Raw genomic sequence first — 15,137 nt, 5'->3', positions numbered from 1 at the left:
GGTTAGGGAAGTTTCTTGATCTATAGCCTTTGGCATGTCTAAAAATGTCCTTCTCTGCACAGCCCGTTTTATTTGAATTCATCCTTTTATAGTTACTTTTCCAAATTTGGAGATTAAGTGAAGAAATGTGCTGCAAATAGAAAGAATAACACAGCGAGGAAATGGAAAATAATAGAAAATATCATGTGTAAAGTTTATTGCATCCATCTTAAGAAAAAAAAATCTTCATTCTATTATGAAACCACAACAATGTTACACAAAGATCCATATTTGGAGTCTTCTTGAGGTGTATTTTAGTGAAGCTATACTGGTTGGCTGGTAAATGTCAAAGAATTGTATCTATAGCAGTGTGATGCTATTTAAAAAATAAATTGCATTTGTGCTTTTCACATGCATTGGTTTTTGTGTTAGCGTTCTGAGGGCATGATCACAGCATTTCTAATGAAAAATACTGTAAGCGGGCAGAAAGGACTTTAGCATGTACTTAACTGTACATTTACACAATATTTTTTTTAAAAAGAGAACATATATAGGCTATCTTTCTCAGATTGGATTTCTCTCAGTCTTTTCTCAGTTGCTGGCAGATTGAACATCACAGCATCCACATACAGCTTATGTTTTTACTTGTATCAAGATCTTGAAGTTTTCAGCTGACAAAACCTTTTCAAACGTACAAAACAACAAAATTTTACTGGGGAACGAGATGTTTTAAGGGTCTAGCAATGCCCCTGCTGACAACCACAAATTATCTTTATTTGCATGTAACAAACATTCAAATCACCTTCAAATAAGTACTAGGATGGAAGTTTATAGTTCAGATGTAAATCAGTAATTTGAGAGTATTTTGACCCTTCAAATAAAGATTGCATTAGGTTATTGTATAATTATGTAAGATATTCCACTTGAATCCTATCCTAGGTTTACAGTCACTCATTCTCATATCTTCTGGGGGCAACAAGTGACATGGATGGGCTAGATTTTTTAGAAAGATCTTTGCTGCTTCCAGCTGCATTTCAATATAAGCAAACATGGCCAATCACATATAGTATATGTAACATATATAATTTGCCATTCAAGAATAAAATGTAAAAAACATAACCATATACAAATTTCAGTTCATTGTTCTGATAATAGATAAATATTTCCATCTTGTGTGTCCTCATGGCCTGTTATAAACGAAACCTGCATACATTTTATATCATAAACCTTATTCAACACTGAATGTAAAAGTGTTCCTCAAAAAAATTCACCATTTGTCCAGATACAAATTTTTACATCTGACATTGTCCTCACTGAGTCTCAGATGGGTCTTATCTGTTCTCTGTTTCCTCGTAGAGCAACATCCCACTGAAGATCGTCAGGGGCTCCACTGAGCCGGCAAGTTTACCTGTGACCAGGTCAATGTAGACAGTCTCTCCCTCCTGCAGAGGAAGTATGATGTTGAAGATGACCAGGGAGCCAGGAGTGTGCCGTGCCTCGGCCATGGGTTTCTCAAGACCCTCAGGCTGATATCCTGCTGAATCTCCGCGGGCAATACCCTGATTAGATCTGGACAAGACTGCCTCAATCTTGACATTCTTGTGACCTGTCAGGACTGCGCTGAAGAAGTATCGCCCATTCACAGGAGCAGTGAACATACCTGTCAGAACACATTTGGTAAGAGAATTTATGATTATAACAGTTCTTAATTCATACAATATGCTTGTCTTTAACATGCATACCTGTCTTTTGATTGTAGGCCTTTCTTTCATTGACAAAGACCATGTCGAAGACAATAGTGCCTGCATTGTCTTGTGGTTTTGTGAGTGCTGCTGAGAATGACAGTCTTGGAACGTTGGCATCCTCTCCGGGAGGTCCTGGTAAGCAGGAGAAGAACAGAGAAAACCCTTATTTATTATGTTTATTCATATTTAGAAAAATCATTTTATTAGTAGAAGCACAAGCCCTGGCAGTACTAATAGTAAGAACACTGACCTTGTTCACCTCTGAGGCCTAAATAGGAGAAATATTACAAATATTATTCATATATTATTCAGTTAAAATTGTAAAAAAAAATTAAATGAATGATTCATTTATTCATTCATTTACCTGGGGGTCCTACTGGCCCCACTTTCCCTTGTGGTCCTTCTCTGCCTGGAGGTCCTCGTGGCCCAGGTGGTCCTTTGGATCCTCTTTCTCCTTGAGGACCAGGTAGTCCAGGAGGTCCTGAGGATTAGCCCAAAAGACATTGTAATAGTAAAAAAAATGCTGGCTAATATTTTAGATGGAGTATAGCATGTTACACAAGAGGACGTTTTAACTAAATGATAGACGTGTTATTATTTTCATCAACTTAATACTTCACATGACTCAAATAACACCTTATTTTATCCACAGTATCTTTTCTTTTTCACAAGCAAATATTTTCTTGTGATTTAGATATGCTTATGACAAAATATATCATTTGTTTTTGTCTTCATATACACTATCGGTCAACAGTTTGAAATAATTATGTTTTTAATAAAAAGGCTGCATTCATTTGACCAAAAATACAGTAAAACAAGTAATATTGTGAATATTATTACAATTTAAAAGAATTTAATAAGAAACATGATCCATGTTGAAAATAGCTGTGCTGCTTAATATTTTTTGTGGAAGCTATGATACATTTTTTCAGGATTCTAAAAGAACAGAATTTATTTGAGATAGAAATCTTTTGTAACATTATAAAGGTCTTTACTGTCACTTTTGATCAGTTTAACATGTCCTTGCTGTATAAAAGTATTAATTTCTTTATTAAAAATTGTACTTACCTGAGTGGTAGTGTATCATGGTTTCCACAAATATAAGCAGCACAACTGTTTTTCACATTGATAAAAATATGAAATGTTTCTTGAGCAGAAAATCAGCATATTAAAATGATTTCTGAAGGATTGTGTGACACCATCTACCATCACTACATGTATTGATCAAATAAATGCAGCCTTGTTAGTGACTTATTTCAAAAATATTTAAAAAAAAATCTTAATTATTCTAGATTAAACTAGATAAGATAAATAGATAAGAACCTACCAGTAAAGTCCTGTTCAGTGAAGATCTGGAACTCCTTGAGAACATGCAGTATGGAAGAGTTGAGGTTGTTCATCCTGCCATGAATGTTCCCTAAGTGAACATCATGAATGCTATTGATGGCCTCACCATGAGAAATAACTGTGGAGTTTAGGTCATTAACACATGTCCAAAGCCCAGAGACATGTTTGCTCAGGCCATCCTTGATAATCTGAAGGTTCTCTGACAATAAATCCAGTCTACTACAGACACCCTCTAACTTCGAGAGCCTCTTATCCAGCCCTTCTCGAGAAAGTTTGCATTCTCCCATTTCAATCATCAAATTGCTGTTAAAGCTACTGATGCCGTCAAAACGTCCTTTACTGTCTTCTTTGTGCTTGTTAAAATCATCCTGAATCTTATCTAACTCTGAGTAAATTTTGTCCTGAGACGTGTCCAGATCAGAAATAGAGTTGCCGTGCCTCTGTATGGTGTTTCTGAGGCCTTTCAGAGTGTCATTGACGGAGTTAAACATTTGGATTACTCCTGTGAGCTCACCCTGAATGGAATTAAGGTCTTTGCCAAGCCTGCGAGTTATGGTGTTTTGTTTATCTATGTTCCTTTGAATGTCAGTCATGTGGTTCATGCATTGGCCTGTGCATTTCTCTACCTCTTCTTTTAATTTGCCCACTTCCTCCTGGAGGTTTGAGCATACCTGCGAGCAAGCATTCTCATCTGAATCGACCTTTCTGCGTAAATCTGTAAGTTCTTCCTGGAACGTGTTAAAAGAATAGCTGGTTATGTTTCTTATTTTTTTGAGCTCGTTATCTATCGAAGTACATACGTCGCAATCACGTCCCATATTCTCTACATCGGTGACGATTTGGTTAAAGTGTTCTCCGTCGTGTCCTGTCAGATCCTTAATTTTTTGGATGTCATGGCTTAGATCTTCAATACGGTCAAGTAAGGAGTCACCAGACACACTTAAATCCTTTAGCTTGGTGTCAAACTTCTTAATGTCCTCCTCATTGGCAATAAGCTTCCATTCCAGGCTTTTCACAGTATCTGCTGTCTCACTCCCTTTTGGACCGCACGTCTCTGTGCACAAATGAATCGCTGATTTAAGCCCGCTGTCGAGATCATTTGTTTTGTTCCCTAACCGTTCCAGGTTAGTTTTGTGATCATTCAAGAAACGTTTCAAGTCTTGGACGTCTATTTCCATGGTAGATATTCTATAACCATGATCATCATTTCGATTGAGGACAGAGTTCTTTATCTGGCCGATCTCTCTCTGGACAAACTCCTTCATACTTGTTTCAGTATGGTAGCATTTTTGCTCGGTTTTTCTCACAGTCCCATTCAGTCTTCTCTCCAGGTCTCTAAGACGACTGTTCAGTTTTTCATCAAGTGCTTTTCCTCGACCACCATTTCCATTGCCTGATCCTCTCAACTCTTTCTCAAGACGTCCTCTAAGGATATCGTATGTCTCTGCTGTCGAACTGACCTTCCTCTCAATGGCCCCAAGCCTCCTGTCAAGATCGCTCAGGGAATCACAGCAACTCTGAGAGCGTGATAGCTCCCTCTCAAGCATCTCTACACTTTGACGGTGGTGCTGCTCCATCACGCTGATGTGCTTCTCCAACTCACGGATCCTCTCTCGGTCTTCCTGCTGTTGCCTTTGAATGCTCTCCACTCCAGTTTGGCAAGACGAGCAAGATAGCGTCACCCGCCGTTCCAGCTCCCTGAGAATCTCCTCTTTAAATGTGCCATACCGACTGTCCAACTCGTTTCCAATTCCATTGCCGCCCACGAGGTGGTTGTTGATGCTTGTGAGGGTCTTGTCATGGACCTGTGTCATGTTGTCCAGCATGTCCAGTTTGGTCTGGATGCTGTGAATGGTCTCCTTCATCCCTGGCTGGGCAGCGTCGGCCAGATTGTTGCTGCCACTGATGCCTTCCCTTCGAGATCCCTCATGAATTTTCTTATTCATGTTGTATAAAGTTGACTGGAGGTTGTGAAGGTCTTTATTCAAGTTTTGAATTTGTTCCTCAAGTTGTCCAATCTTGTTATCACTTCTCCCTACGAATGACATTAATTAACACTGAAGTTATTTAACATTTACTAATTCAGTAAGCATATTGTTTATTTATCTTCCTGTTTTAACCCTAGAATGCGTGACCCATTATACCTATCGATCTTTTTTATGAAGCGATTAAAATATTCTCAAAATCACACACTTTGATGCCATACCTTCTTCACCAGTCTGTCTGCCACTGCTGTCCTGTGTGGCAGAGGAGCCTTCACCACAGTCATCACCTGAGTAACCACGACAGCACTTCCATTCCATCTCTGTGACCATTTTATAGGCAACCTTGTACCGTGGTCTTCTATAAGTCCGATACCTGTGGTGTGAGATATTTTCTCATTGTTCATATTCATAGTTTCAGCTCTTGTTAGAACTGAATATATGTATACTAGTCCAACTTGACTTTTTTGTTGTAAAATTTAAGCTTTAAAGGGTTAGTTCACCCAAAAATTTAATTTATGTCATTAATTACTCACTCTCATGTCGTTCCAAACCCGTAAGACGTTTCGTTCATCTTAGGAACACAAATCAAGACATTTTCGATAAAATCCGAGTGGTTTCTGAACCACACATAGGCAGCAACGTCATTGCAACTTTCAAGGCCCAGAAATGTAGTAAAGGCATTGTTAAAATAGTCCATGTGACTACAGTGTTTCAACCTTAATGTTATGAAGCGCCTACGCTGTTCACATTTACACACAGTGCAGCGCTTCCAGGTTCTGTGCACTAAAAATATTCTCGTTGCTTCATAACATTAAGGTTGAACCACTGTAGTCACATGGACTATTTTAACAATGTCTTTAATGCCTTTCTGGCCCTTGAAAGTTACAGTGATGTTGCTGCTTATGGGTGGTTCAGAAACCTCTCAGATTTCATCAAAAATATCTTAACTTGTGTTCCGAAGATGAAAGAAGGTCTTACGGGTTTGGAATGACATGAGGGTGAGTAATTAATGACAGAAATTTCATTTTTGGATGAACTAACAATTTAATGTGTGTACTTTTCCGATATTTCTGAAAATTGACACTTAAAGCTGTCAAGTTTAATTCATTCATCTTTCACGACTTTAACCGGAGCGTCTCTAATGGCACTGCTCAAGTAGGCAGATAGAAAATATTTCTGTTCCGTTCATATCCTTGGCTATGTATCACTTTTCAAAAGGCCACAATCTGCTAGGCAACCGTACAATAAAGGCCTGTTCTTCATTTTCTTAGAGCTGTTGTTTCTGGGCATGTTTTTGTTATTTTATTCAGTCAAAGCTTTCAGTACATCATTAAAATCTTTGAAAGTGTTTGCTTTGCTCTGGCAAGCCTCTTGTGTGTCTTACTTAACTTTCAAGTGCAGTTGTTGCTATTATTAGAACATTGTTTATACTCCATTCATACTTGTGATGTGGCTTCTGTATAGGGGACTAGTATTATGGCTTACTTGGATAGAACTGAGGTTTACTGAGACCTAAGAAAAAGGTCAACTTATGACTGAAATTAGTTCTCTAAAAATGAGAAAAGTAACATTACAAGTAACTTTCTAGAACATTAGCAGTTTCATTAGAGACAGATTTCTGTCTCAACTTCTCTTCCACCTCATTCCACACATAGTTCTGGTGGACATGCATCCATTTGAGAGAGGGACATGGGCCAAAACGTTCCAGTTTGACACTGTCATAATAGCGAGTGGTAACCAAGATTAAATTAAATGCAATTTGGCAGTGTTTTTGCTCATGAATACTTACAAAACCGCATGGGAACATTGTCCCCAAGCACAGCGCTGGTATTCAGGTTTCACATAGGTCTCCACTCCATCTTCCATTACACAGCTTACAGTTCGTGTCACTACGTAGGCACACCAGTTTCTGTTTGTGTACAAAGCATGAGCAAATTATACTTATTAAGGCTTCAGTTCAAATGTTTGAGGACTGCCATCTTCATTGTTGACAGAACTAAATTAAAAAGTTACCATGTAATTAAAGTACAAATATTTGCCCTTCAAAACCCAAACCTTCCTTTAATGACATCCAAAAAGCATCAGATAAGTGCAACCAGTTAGCAAGGTTATGGCAGCGTTAGGGTTGGCAACAAGAGCTGATGTTCTGTTCAATTAAGAGCATGTGCAATCTTCCACTGATGTGAAAATAGCCAACTAAAATAATCTGGCAAAATTCCCAGCACTTCTGAACAACACCACTACTGGGTGAAACAGACAAGTGTGGCTGATTCACGAACAAATGACTTTTAGTGAGACATGACTCTAGTGAACCCGTTCTTTTTAGTCAGTCAACAACGTACAGTACAACCACTGTAGTCGTGCAACATGTTTCATGATTCAGTGTTTTCAGTGTCTTGGAGCGGCTTGGTTTGCAGTAAATGCTGACAGCCATCTTCTCAAATTTGTAATAAGAATAGTTTATAATTTGGTCAAAAAAGAGCTTTAAGGTCTTCCTGCATTTTTCCACCAAAATAAAAGGTCTAATTTTTAAAATTTGAATGGAAAGATACTAAGACAGCAATAAATATTAGTATTGTAATTTGTAAATCTTGTTCTGTAAAACAATATTATTATTATTAAATACTCATTTCTTACAGTACAATAGTAATACATTTCTTTATTAATTAATTTTTAAATAATTTAAATTACAGTCAAATAAAATATTACTAATAATACTACTACTAATGCTAATTATTGTTGTTTTATGTTGTATAGTTATATCAAATAGGGGGGAAAAAACAGGTTTTCCTTATTTTTTTTGTCTTTAGTCTGATTAATAAATTGAATATGTTGGCACATTTTGATTTGTTTAGAATATGTCACCTCTAAAAAAACTGAAAAGTATTTAAAACGTCTCTGTAAACACACCTTTAGCAAGGATTGTTTTTACATTTATTTATTATTATTATGATTCTCATCATTTGGTATTGCATTACTTTTTTTATTATTTATTCCTTAAAAGAACTGAAAAACAGAACCGATGAGGCACTGAAATCATTAAGAGGAATCACAGTTGGAAACTTCTAGATGAGAGATGAGATTAGAGAATGTAGTTTCCCCAACACCTTGGAGTGCTGTATGATTTAAAAACTCATTTTCTGATTAAAGTGATAAATGAGGCAGTTTTCTCAGGGAGCTTGTTTAGATGGGATCAAAACCAGGCTGGAATCCAATGTTACTGGTTCATCACAATAACTCATTGAGCCTGGTTAGTCAATCGTTATCATGTGCAGTGCTGAGACAGGAATGTCTGGATGCATCAACTTGCAAATGCTCTGCTCTCACACATACAAATAAATGGGGCCCAGACACTCAGAGTACACAAGTTCAACACGGACATCTCCACCATAGACAGCCACCACTCATCACTCATCTCAGATTAGGCAAGGTGCACCTATTTGTGTTTCTGTGGACCTAAATATTGAACAAAGTCTTTTTCATCATGCATTATAAATACAAAATGTTGTGTTTGTTTGTGAAAATAGTGTGAAATATTTATGATATATCCCATATATGATATATATCCCATATCCTACTGTGTATGTGAGTTTGGATTGGGGTTTAATTAAGGATAAACCAACATTAATAGTGCAAATTTCTGGACGGATTCATGGATGTGTGTCCATGCATTAAATAGGACACATATAAATTGTGGTATTTGGGGTATACAACTAAAGAGTGATGGCAGTAAAACACTGAGCCATTGTTTCAGTTGTATTCTGTGGGGGTGGTTAAAAAAAAGGAGGACAATGGCCTGGGTCCATGTATACCAATGAGAAAAAAGGAAATGGTGGTTCTCAGCTTTATCAAATTTGAGAGAGGAAAAGTAAACAAAAACTTTGGAGTCACAATGGCTTCTTTGTCTCATATATGTACACACATCCATTTTGATTTTGTTCAAGATCAGTCTTAAGAATAGTTGAATGTTCAGCATTCTTGCTCCCAGATTATTCATCACACAATGGTTGTTCAAGATTAGAAGCAGTGTACTTTTTTTGTTGGAAAGAACTCTGTCTGTAAACACTTCCAGTCATCTAATCATTTTTACAACACTTAGACACTGCACCTGCCAGCATATCATTTTATACAAGAATAAAATTTACTGCTTAGTCATATAAACAAGAAGACCCAGACGCAAGTGTCAGGCCTGTGCCACTCAGACTCAGGAACATCCAGCTTAAGGCGGCTGAATATAAACACTTTCCCTCGACAGGATAAAAATCCACAGGACCCAATTTGGCAAGGAATGAAGTACCACTTCAACATCTCAAGCAGAAACAGAACTTGGACAGAAATAATAGCGAGAATACACAGCAACATTAGGGCAATGTATTGCTACGCTCAAAAGAGAAACCGTGGGTAGGCCTGCAGGGTAATAGAGTTATCCATACAAACAAAGCTCAAATATATTTAAGCAAGCTGTCTAAAGGCAGATTAGTAGAAGTTTTTCTTTTGGTTTGAGGCCCATAGAGGGAATGTATGCAATCTAAAGGCCTCCTTTTGAAAATCTGCTTTCACAGTGTTCTCCCACTACACTTACTTTAAGACTTTATCACATTGAGTGATACCGGCACATCATTTATGTGCAGAACCACAGAAATTCATATCAAAACCAAATATATATATATATATATAAAAAATCATATTAAAACCCAAATACCTTTTTACATTGTCCAAAATGTACAAAGATTAGCATTGGCTTGGTCAGTGTCCCTACATTGCTCCCATATCATATTTACTTGTTATATCCAATTTCACAAATGTTTACAATTATGGTTTAGATGTAAGAAAGTGTGTATTTCCCATTTGAAATGTAAATGATTTACATAAAGCTGAGCTCAGCAAACTGTTTTGTGAGATGCTTACACAAACTCCCAACAAGCAAACACTGTGCACACATTTGCTTAGGCCACTTACATGTATACACTTTATATCAAAGATGAAACTAACAAACTTTCTGCAAAGTGATATGTTTTGTCATAGCAGGAACTACTTGTTTATGTTTCCTGGCAATGCATCACATAAGCATTTGACAAAACAAAGATGTTAAAGGTAAAGCCTCCTGTAATATTTCATTTACAGTATACACACACACACACACACATATACAGTACAGTCCAAAAGTTTGGAACCACTAAGATTTTTAATGTTTTTAAAAGAAGTTTCGTCTGCTTCGTAAAAACAGTAATATTGTGAAATATTATTACAATTTAAAATAACTGTGTACTATTTAAATATATTTGACAAAGTAATTTATTCCTGTGATGCAAAGCTGAATTTTCAGCATCATTACTCCAGTCTTCAGTGTCACATGATCCTTCAGAAATCATTCTAATATGCTGATCTGCTGCTCAAGAAACATTTAATGTGTACAATTGTACAAAATATTTGTGTACAATATTTTTTTTCAGGATTATTTGATGAATAGAAAGTTCAAAAGAACAGTGTTTATCTGAAATCTAATCTTTTGTAACATTATAAATGTCTTTACTGCCACTTTTGATTGATTTAATGCATCCTTGCTGAATAAAAGTATTCATTTCTTTAATTTCTTTTCAAAAAAAGAAAAAGAAAAATTCTTACTGACCCCAAACTTTTGAACGGTAGTGTATAATGCTACAGAAGCTTTGTATTTCAGATAAATGCTGTTCTTTTGAACTTTCTATTCATCAAGGAATCCTGAAAAAAAAGTACACAACTGTTTTCAACATTGAAAATAATCATAAATGTTTATTGAGCAGCAAATCAGCATATTAGAATGATTTCTGAAGGATCATGTGACACTGAAGACTGGAGTAACGATGCTGAAAATTCAGCTTTGCATCACAGGAATAAATTACTTTGTCAAATATATTTAAATAGTACACAGTTATTTTAAATTGTAATAATATTTCACAATATTACTGTTTTTTACTGTATTTTTAATTAAATAAATGTAGCCTTGGTGAGCAGACAAAACTTCTTTTAAAAACATTAACAATCTTAGTGGTTCCAAACTTTTGGACTGTACTGTATGTATGTGTATATATATATCATACTAATGTCTGAGAAATAGCATGACAACATATTTGTCAGCAAAAAAGATTTTTACTGGCAACTAACACATTTTTATTCTGTTGGATTGACAGAATAAAGGCATAATGGCATAATAAAATAAGGCATAATGTGGACTGAAAGTCGCAGTACAACTCAATCAAAAGTAGAAGGGCAGCTGATATCATCCAAGATATTGGACAGACAGGAAACACTGTGAAGGAGGATTTCAACTACCACAAGTTCTGTAATTTTTCACACATCTGTAAAAACAAAACAGAGTTCAAACAGACAGTCTTGAGCAGTGGTGCCAAAGGGCCAACAGCGTTCTTTCCCAAACAGCGCTGTGCAGAACCTCTGTAATCCACTGGGTTGTGCTAATGCCAGGATAAGTGCACTTAAGGTCTTCACCGTTTGGCCTCCGTCCCATTGCACATGCATTGACGTCTGCTTAGTAAGGCCAAAAAAGGGAAGACCTGTTCAACAGTAGCTCACACATGCAGGGCAAGAGTCTGTGATTTCATAGGCCTTAGTGACTAGAAACTAGTAAACTCATTACAGTATGACCTTATATTTGCAACATTAGCATATGAGGTCAGTGTAAGACAAGTTTGACACACACCATGTGATCTTGAAAATGTTTCAGCCTAAATGTTTGTAAGTAAAGTAGTACATGAAGTGCTATGACAGTTGACTAGTTGTGATGAACAGAGAGTGATATCATATAGCATATATATATATATGTGTGTGTGTGTGTGTGTGTGTGTGTGTGTGTGTGTGTGTAATTGAACATATATCTCTAAAATCAGTTCATTTCGATGTTACCACATGAAGGACATTTTAGTTTACATGACAAAACATTTTTCAGTGTATAATTTTAATGCTGATATGATTATTAATATGATTCAATTATGAACTCAGACCTGTTGTTGCTAAAATGAAAACACGTTTGTATCTTACCTATGTCTGCTGGTCATCTTAGATCCACTCTGTGCAGCAGATCCAGACTGACTCTCATCCACATGTTGAGTGTATCTTGACGCGTAAGTTCCCGCTCCCCAAATATCTCCAGGCAAAATCAGAGCCAACAGAGCGAATAAGTAAAAGAAATATTGTGCCATGGCTTAGAAGTAAACACAGATTTTAAAAACGCTAGCGTTAAAAAGTACATCCAACAACTTCAACGTAGAAAACCCGACTTGTACACCCCGAACGCTGTCCAACAGCCCCACTAACTCTCCATGAAGCGATGTTCAGCACTAATATGTTTCATAAAGTTCTGTGTAAATCTTGTCTCAGTTTATGCACCGTTGTCATCATTTCGCGCAGTGTCCATTAATCGCAAAAAGATGCTCCCGTCAGTTTTCCCAGGACACATGGTGCGCAGTCCAACACTAATGAGAAGTGTCCGGTTTTTTTCTTTATCGTCTGCGCAGTCATAATGTGAAAACTGCCCTGAACAGATGCAGATCCAAAATTACCGTTCCCCTCTCTCTCTCTCTCTCTCTCTCTCTCTCTCTCTCTCTCTCTCTTACTCTTTCTCTCTCTCTTTCTCTCCCTCTCTCTCTTTACTCTCTCTCAGAAAGAAACCACGCTCTGCTTTCAATTTTGGGTCCCTCCTGGATTCTTTTCAACTGTAAGTATAAACAATTATAACTGACAATAATTGTTGAACCCATTGTCTTTTCAGTAAAGAATATAGGCTGCTTAAATATGCACTGTTTTTAGTTCACTGTTCTGTGGTCTTTAAGGCATTGGAATTTGACCCATATTTGAAAATACCAGTTATGACTGTTCATCTTTGTTTGTTAATTCCTAATATTTACTAGGGGTTTTCATAGTTTTTGGTGCATAATATATCCAAATATGATGATTCCCTTAGGCTACAAGAGACATTCAAACGTAGCTATATATAATGTGTGTGGCTTCATTGGCATTGTCACTGTATTGATGCTATAAATATTTACTTTAGTTGACATCGCGTCTTTTAACCTACTAATGTTAGATGTATAAACCTGAAGATAAATATTTTCAATGAAATTCAGATTTATTTATTTTTTGTAAAGCCCTGTGTTAAAGCTGCAGTCCGTAAATTTTTTGGGTTAAAAATTATTCAAAATCAATTTTTGAGCAAGTACATATCCAGCCAGTGTTCAAAACTATCTCCTTATCTTAGCTCGATTCACAACTGTAAGCTTGTAATAATGTTTTATAATAAGAGCGATCTGGTGGATTTCCGTGGGAAATTCGAGCATGTAGCAGTTCGTCTTTGCATCATTACGTCACGCCTGTAAAGAGAAAGGAAGGACTCCAGGCTAGTCAGTTTTATCATGAGAGGATGCTGCTGGTAGCGGATCATTTATAGCCTTTTCTCACAGCAGCTGAAATAATTAAACGTATCATTCTGATGGCAGATTGTAATCCAGAAAGGTCCAAATGACAATCATCAGTGACAACTGGAGATTCACCCATAGTCAAAAAGCAAAATACTTTGGACTGTGGAGTGGCTACAGAAATTGAAATCTACAGGTAACGCTAATACACACTAAATACACATAGTCACACAATGCTGATGTTGTTAACATTAACAATTTGAGAACGAAGTATAGCAGGAATAATAATTTGCACGGTTTGGCGTGATCCGAGCTAAGCGATCGTTAGATTTAATCACCATTGGCAGCGCGATTTATTGTAGGCCTAATGCTTTTTTCCTCAGTTGGTCAGAATAAAAGTGGCAGAAATGTTACTTGTTCAGAAGATATTTTCCAGTGAAAATTCTTATATTGGTCATACTTTCAAGACGTAGAATCTGATTCTGAAGTACAGTATCCACACCGGTGTAGTGATTGACAGCAAACATTAGATTCATCCGCTGAGGAGTCATGCCGACGCATAACGCACGTAACGATAACAATTCCGCATATGACTGCAATCGCAGGTTTCAAACAGAGATGGCGACAAAGAGTAAAAATGCCGAACTGCAGCTTTAAATACTGTGCTAAAAATATTTTATAGGCTACTTATTTATTATGCCATATGTAATATTGACAGCTAGTGGTTGAAATTGGTACTGCAGTCCAAATTCAAAATATTGGAGAGGGTTGTTTCTCCTGCCGCATCCTCTTCAGGGTCCGTTCACACAGAATGCATTTTCCTATTCCAATGCGCTACTTTCCCATTGTTTTTCTATGTAAACACGCGCTTGACGGACATGCATGACCGTTACGCTCGCGTCTTTTGCAGCACCTCACACATGAGCGCAGGGTTTTTTAAGATGCCGTGTCAAGTTAAAAGAATTTCAACTTTTACACGCAGCGCCGCTCATCAATGTCAGTTCCAAAACAGTGGACCAATCAGAAGAACTTGGAGGCGGGGCAAGCGTTGCGAGTTGGCATGACAACTGTTTTATATAATGGCAACATGGCGGAGGAGGCGCTCATTATTATCTTATTTTCTTTTTTCCATGTCAAAACTTGTATCTGTAAATTCTGCAGTTTGCCTATTTCTATTATTTCCGTTATTGTCGTTATTGCATCACGTCTCAAAGGTGCGTCTCGAGACTCTCGAGTTCTATGCTGTGCTTTTTTTAAACCACTCCTGAGCGTTTTTAGACGCAAAGACGCGTTCTGTGAGAACGGTCCCTCAGACGCGACGCTCACGCGGGTGGCCAAATTGTGGACACGCAACAGGAACGAGCGCAATTGATTTGACAACGACACTGTAAGTTTATGAGTTGATTTATCCTCGTTTTAATATGCCTCTGGACATAGAGATTTTTAGATGGATGCCGAGGTCGGGTAGAATCTCAGATCTCTGACCTAGATTGTTTGCTGGCCTCCTCCATGGCTGCAATATGCAGTGTTTACTGCCAACTGGCAACCCGGGGTTGAAATACTATTGGGTAAAATGGCAGCGGGCGGGATCGCACGGACCGGAACAAAAACAGACAGTCCGACACAGAACGCACATTTCAAAGTAGAATAATTGGCTGTAACATTCTTTTGTC

At 37.3% G+C, this 15,137-nt stretch overlaps 1 protein-coding gene across 1 annotated transcript; it reads right to left on the bottom strand.

The window, feature by feature from the left end:
• Positions 1–169: 169 nt before the first annotated feature.
• On the bottom strand, positions 170–12,658 carry emilin1a (elastin microfibril interfacer 1a). Its single transcript, XM_048207156.1, has 8 exons — positions 12,092–12,658; positions 6,846–6,965; positions 5,278–5,429; positions 3,052–5,106; positions 2,089–2,205; positions 1,975–1,992; positions 1,722–1,856; positions 170–1,639 (listed from the first exon to the last, which is right to left on the bottom strand). The coding sequence occupies exons 1-8, from the start codon at positions 12,250–12,252 to the stop codon at positions 1,311–1,313; spliced, it is 3,087 nt and encodes a 1,028-aa protein (XP_048063113.1). The 5' UTR covers positions 12,253–12,658; the 3' UTR covers positions 170–1,310.
• Positions 12,659–15,137: the final 2,479 nt, after the last annotated feature.

This window comes from Megalobrama amblycephala, linkage group LG11 (assembly GCF_018812025.1).
Source record: "Megalobrama amblycephala isolate DHTTF-2021 linkage group LG11, ASM1881202v1, whole genome shotgun sequence".
In the NCBI taxonomy this organism is placed as follows: Eukaryota; Metazoa; Chordata; class Actinopteri; order Cypriniformes; family Xenocyprididae; genus Megalobrama; species Megalobrama amblycephala.
This window is presented reverse-complemented; position numbering and strand designations above follow the sequence as displayed.

Excerpts from the sequence above, each read along its gene's own strand:
- emilin1a (XM_048207156.1), bottom strand. The coding sequence starts at position 12,252 with ATGGCACAATATTTCTTTTACTTATTCGCTCTGTTGGCTCTGATTTTG. Across the intron at positions 2,206-3,051 it reads CACTGAACAGGACTTTACTG|GACCTCCTGGACTACCTGGT; the intron begins GTAGGTTCTTAT and ends GCTAATCCTCAG. Across the intron at positions 1,640-1,721 it reads GGCCTACAATCAAAAGACAG|GTATGTTCACTGCTCCTGTG; the intron begins GTATGCATGTTA and ends GTGTTCTGACAG.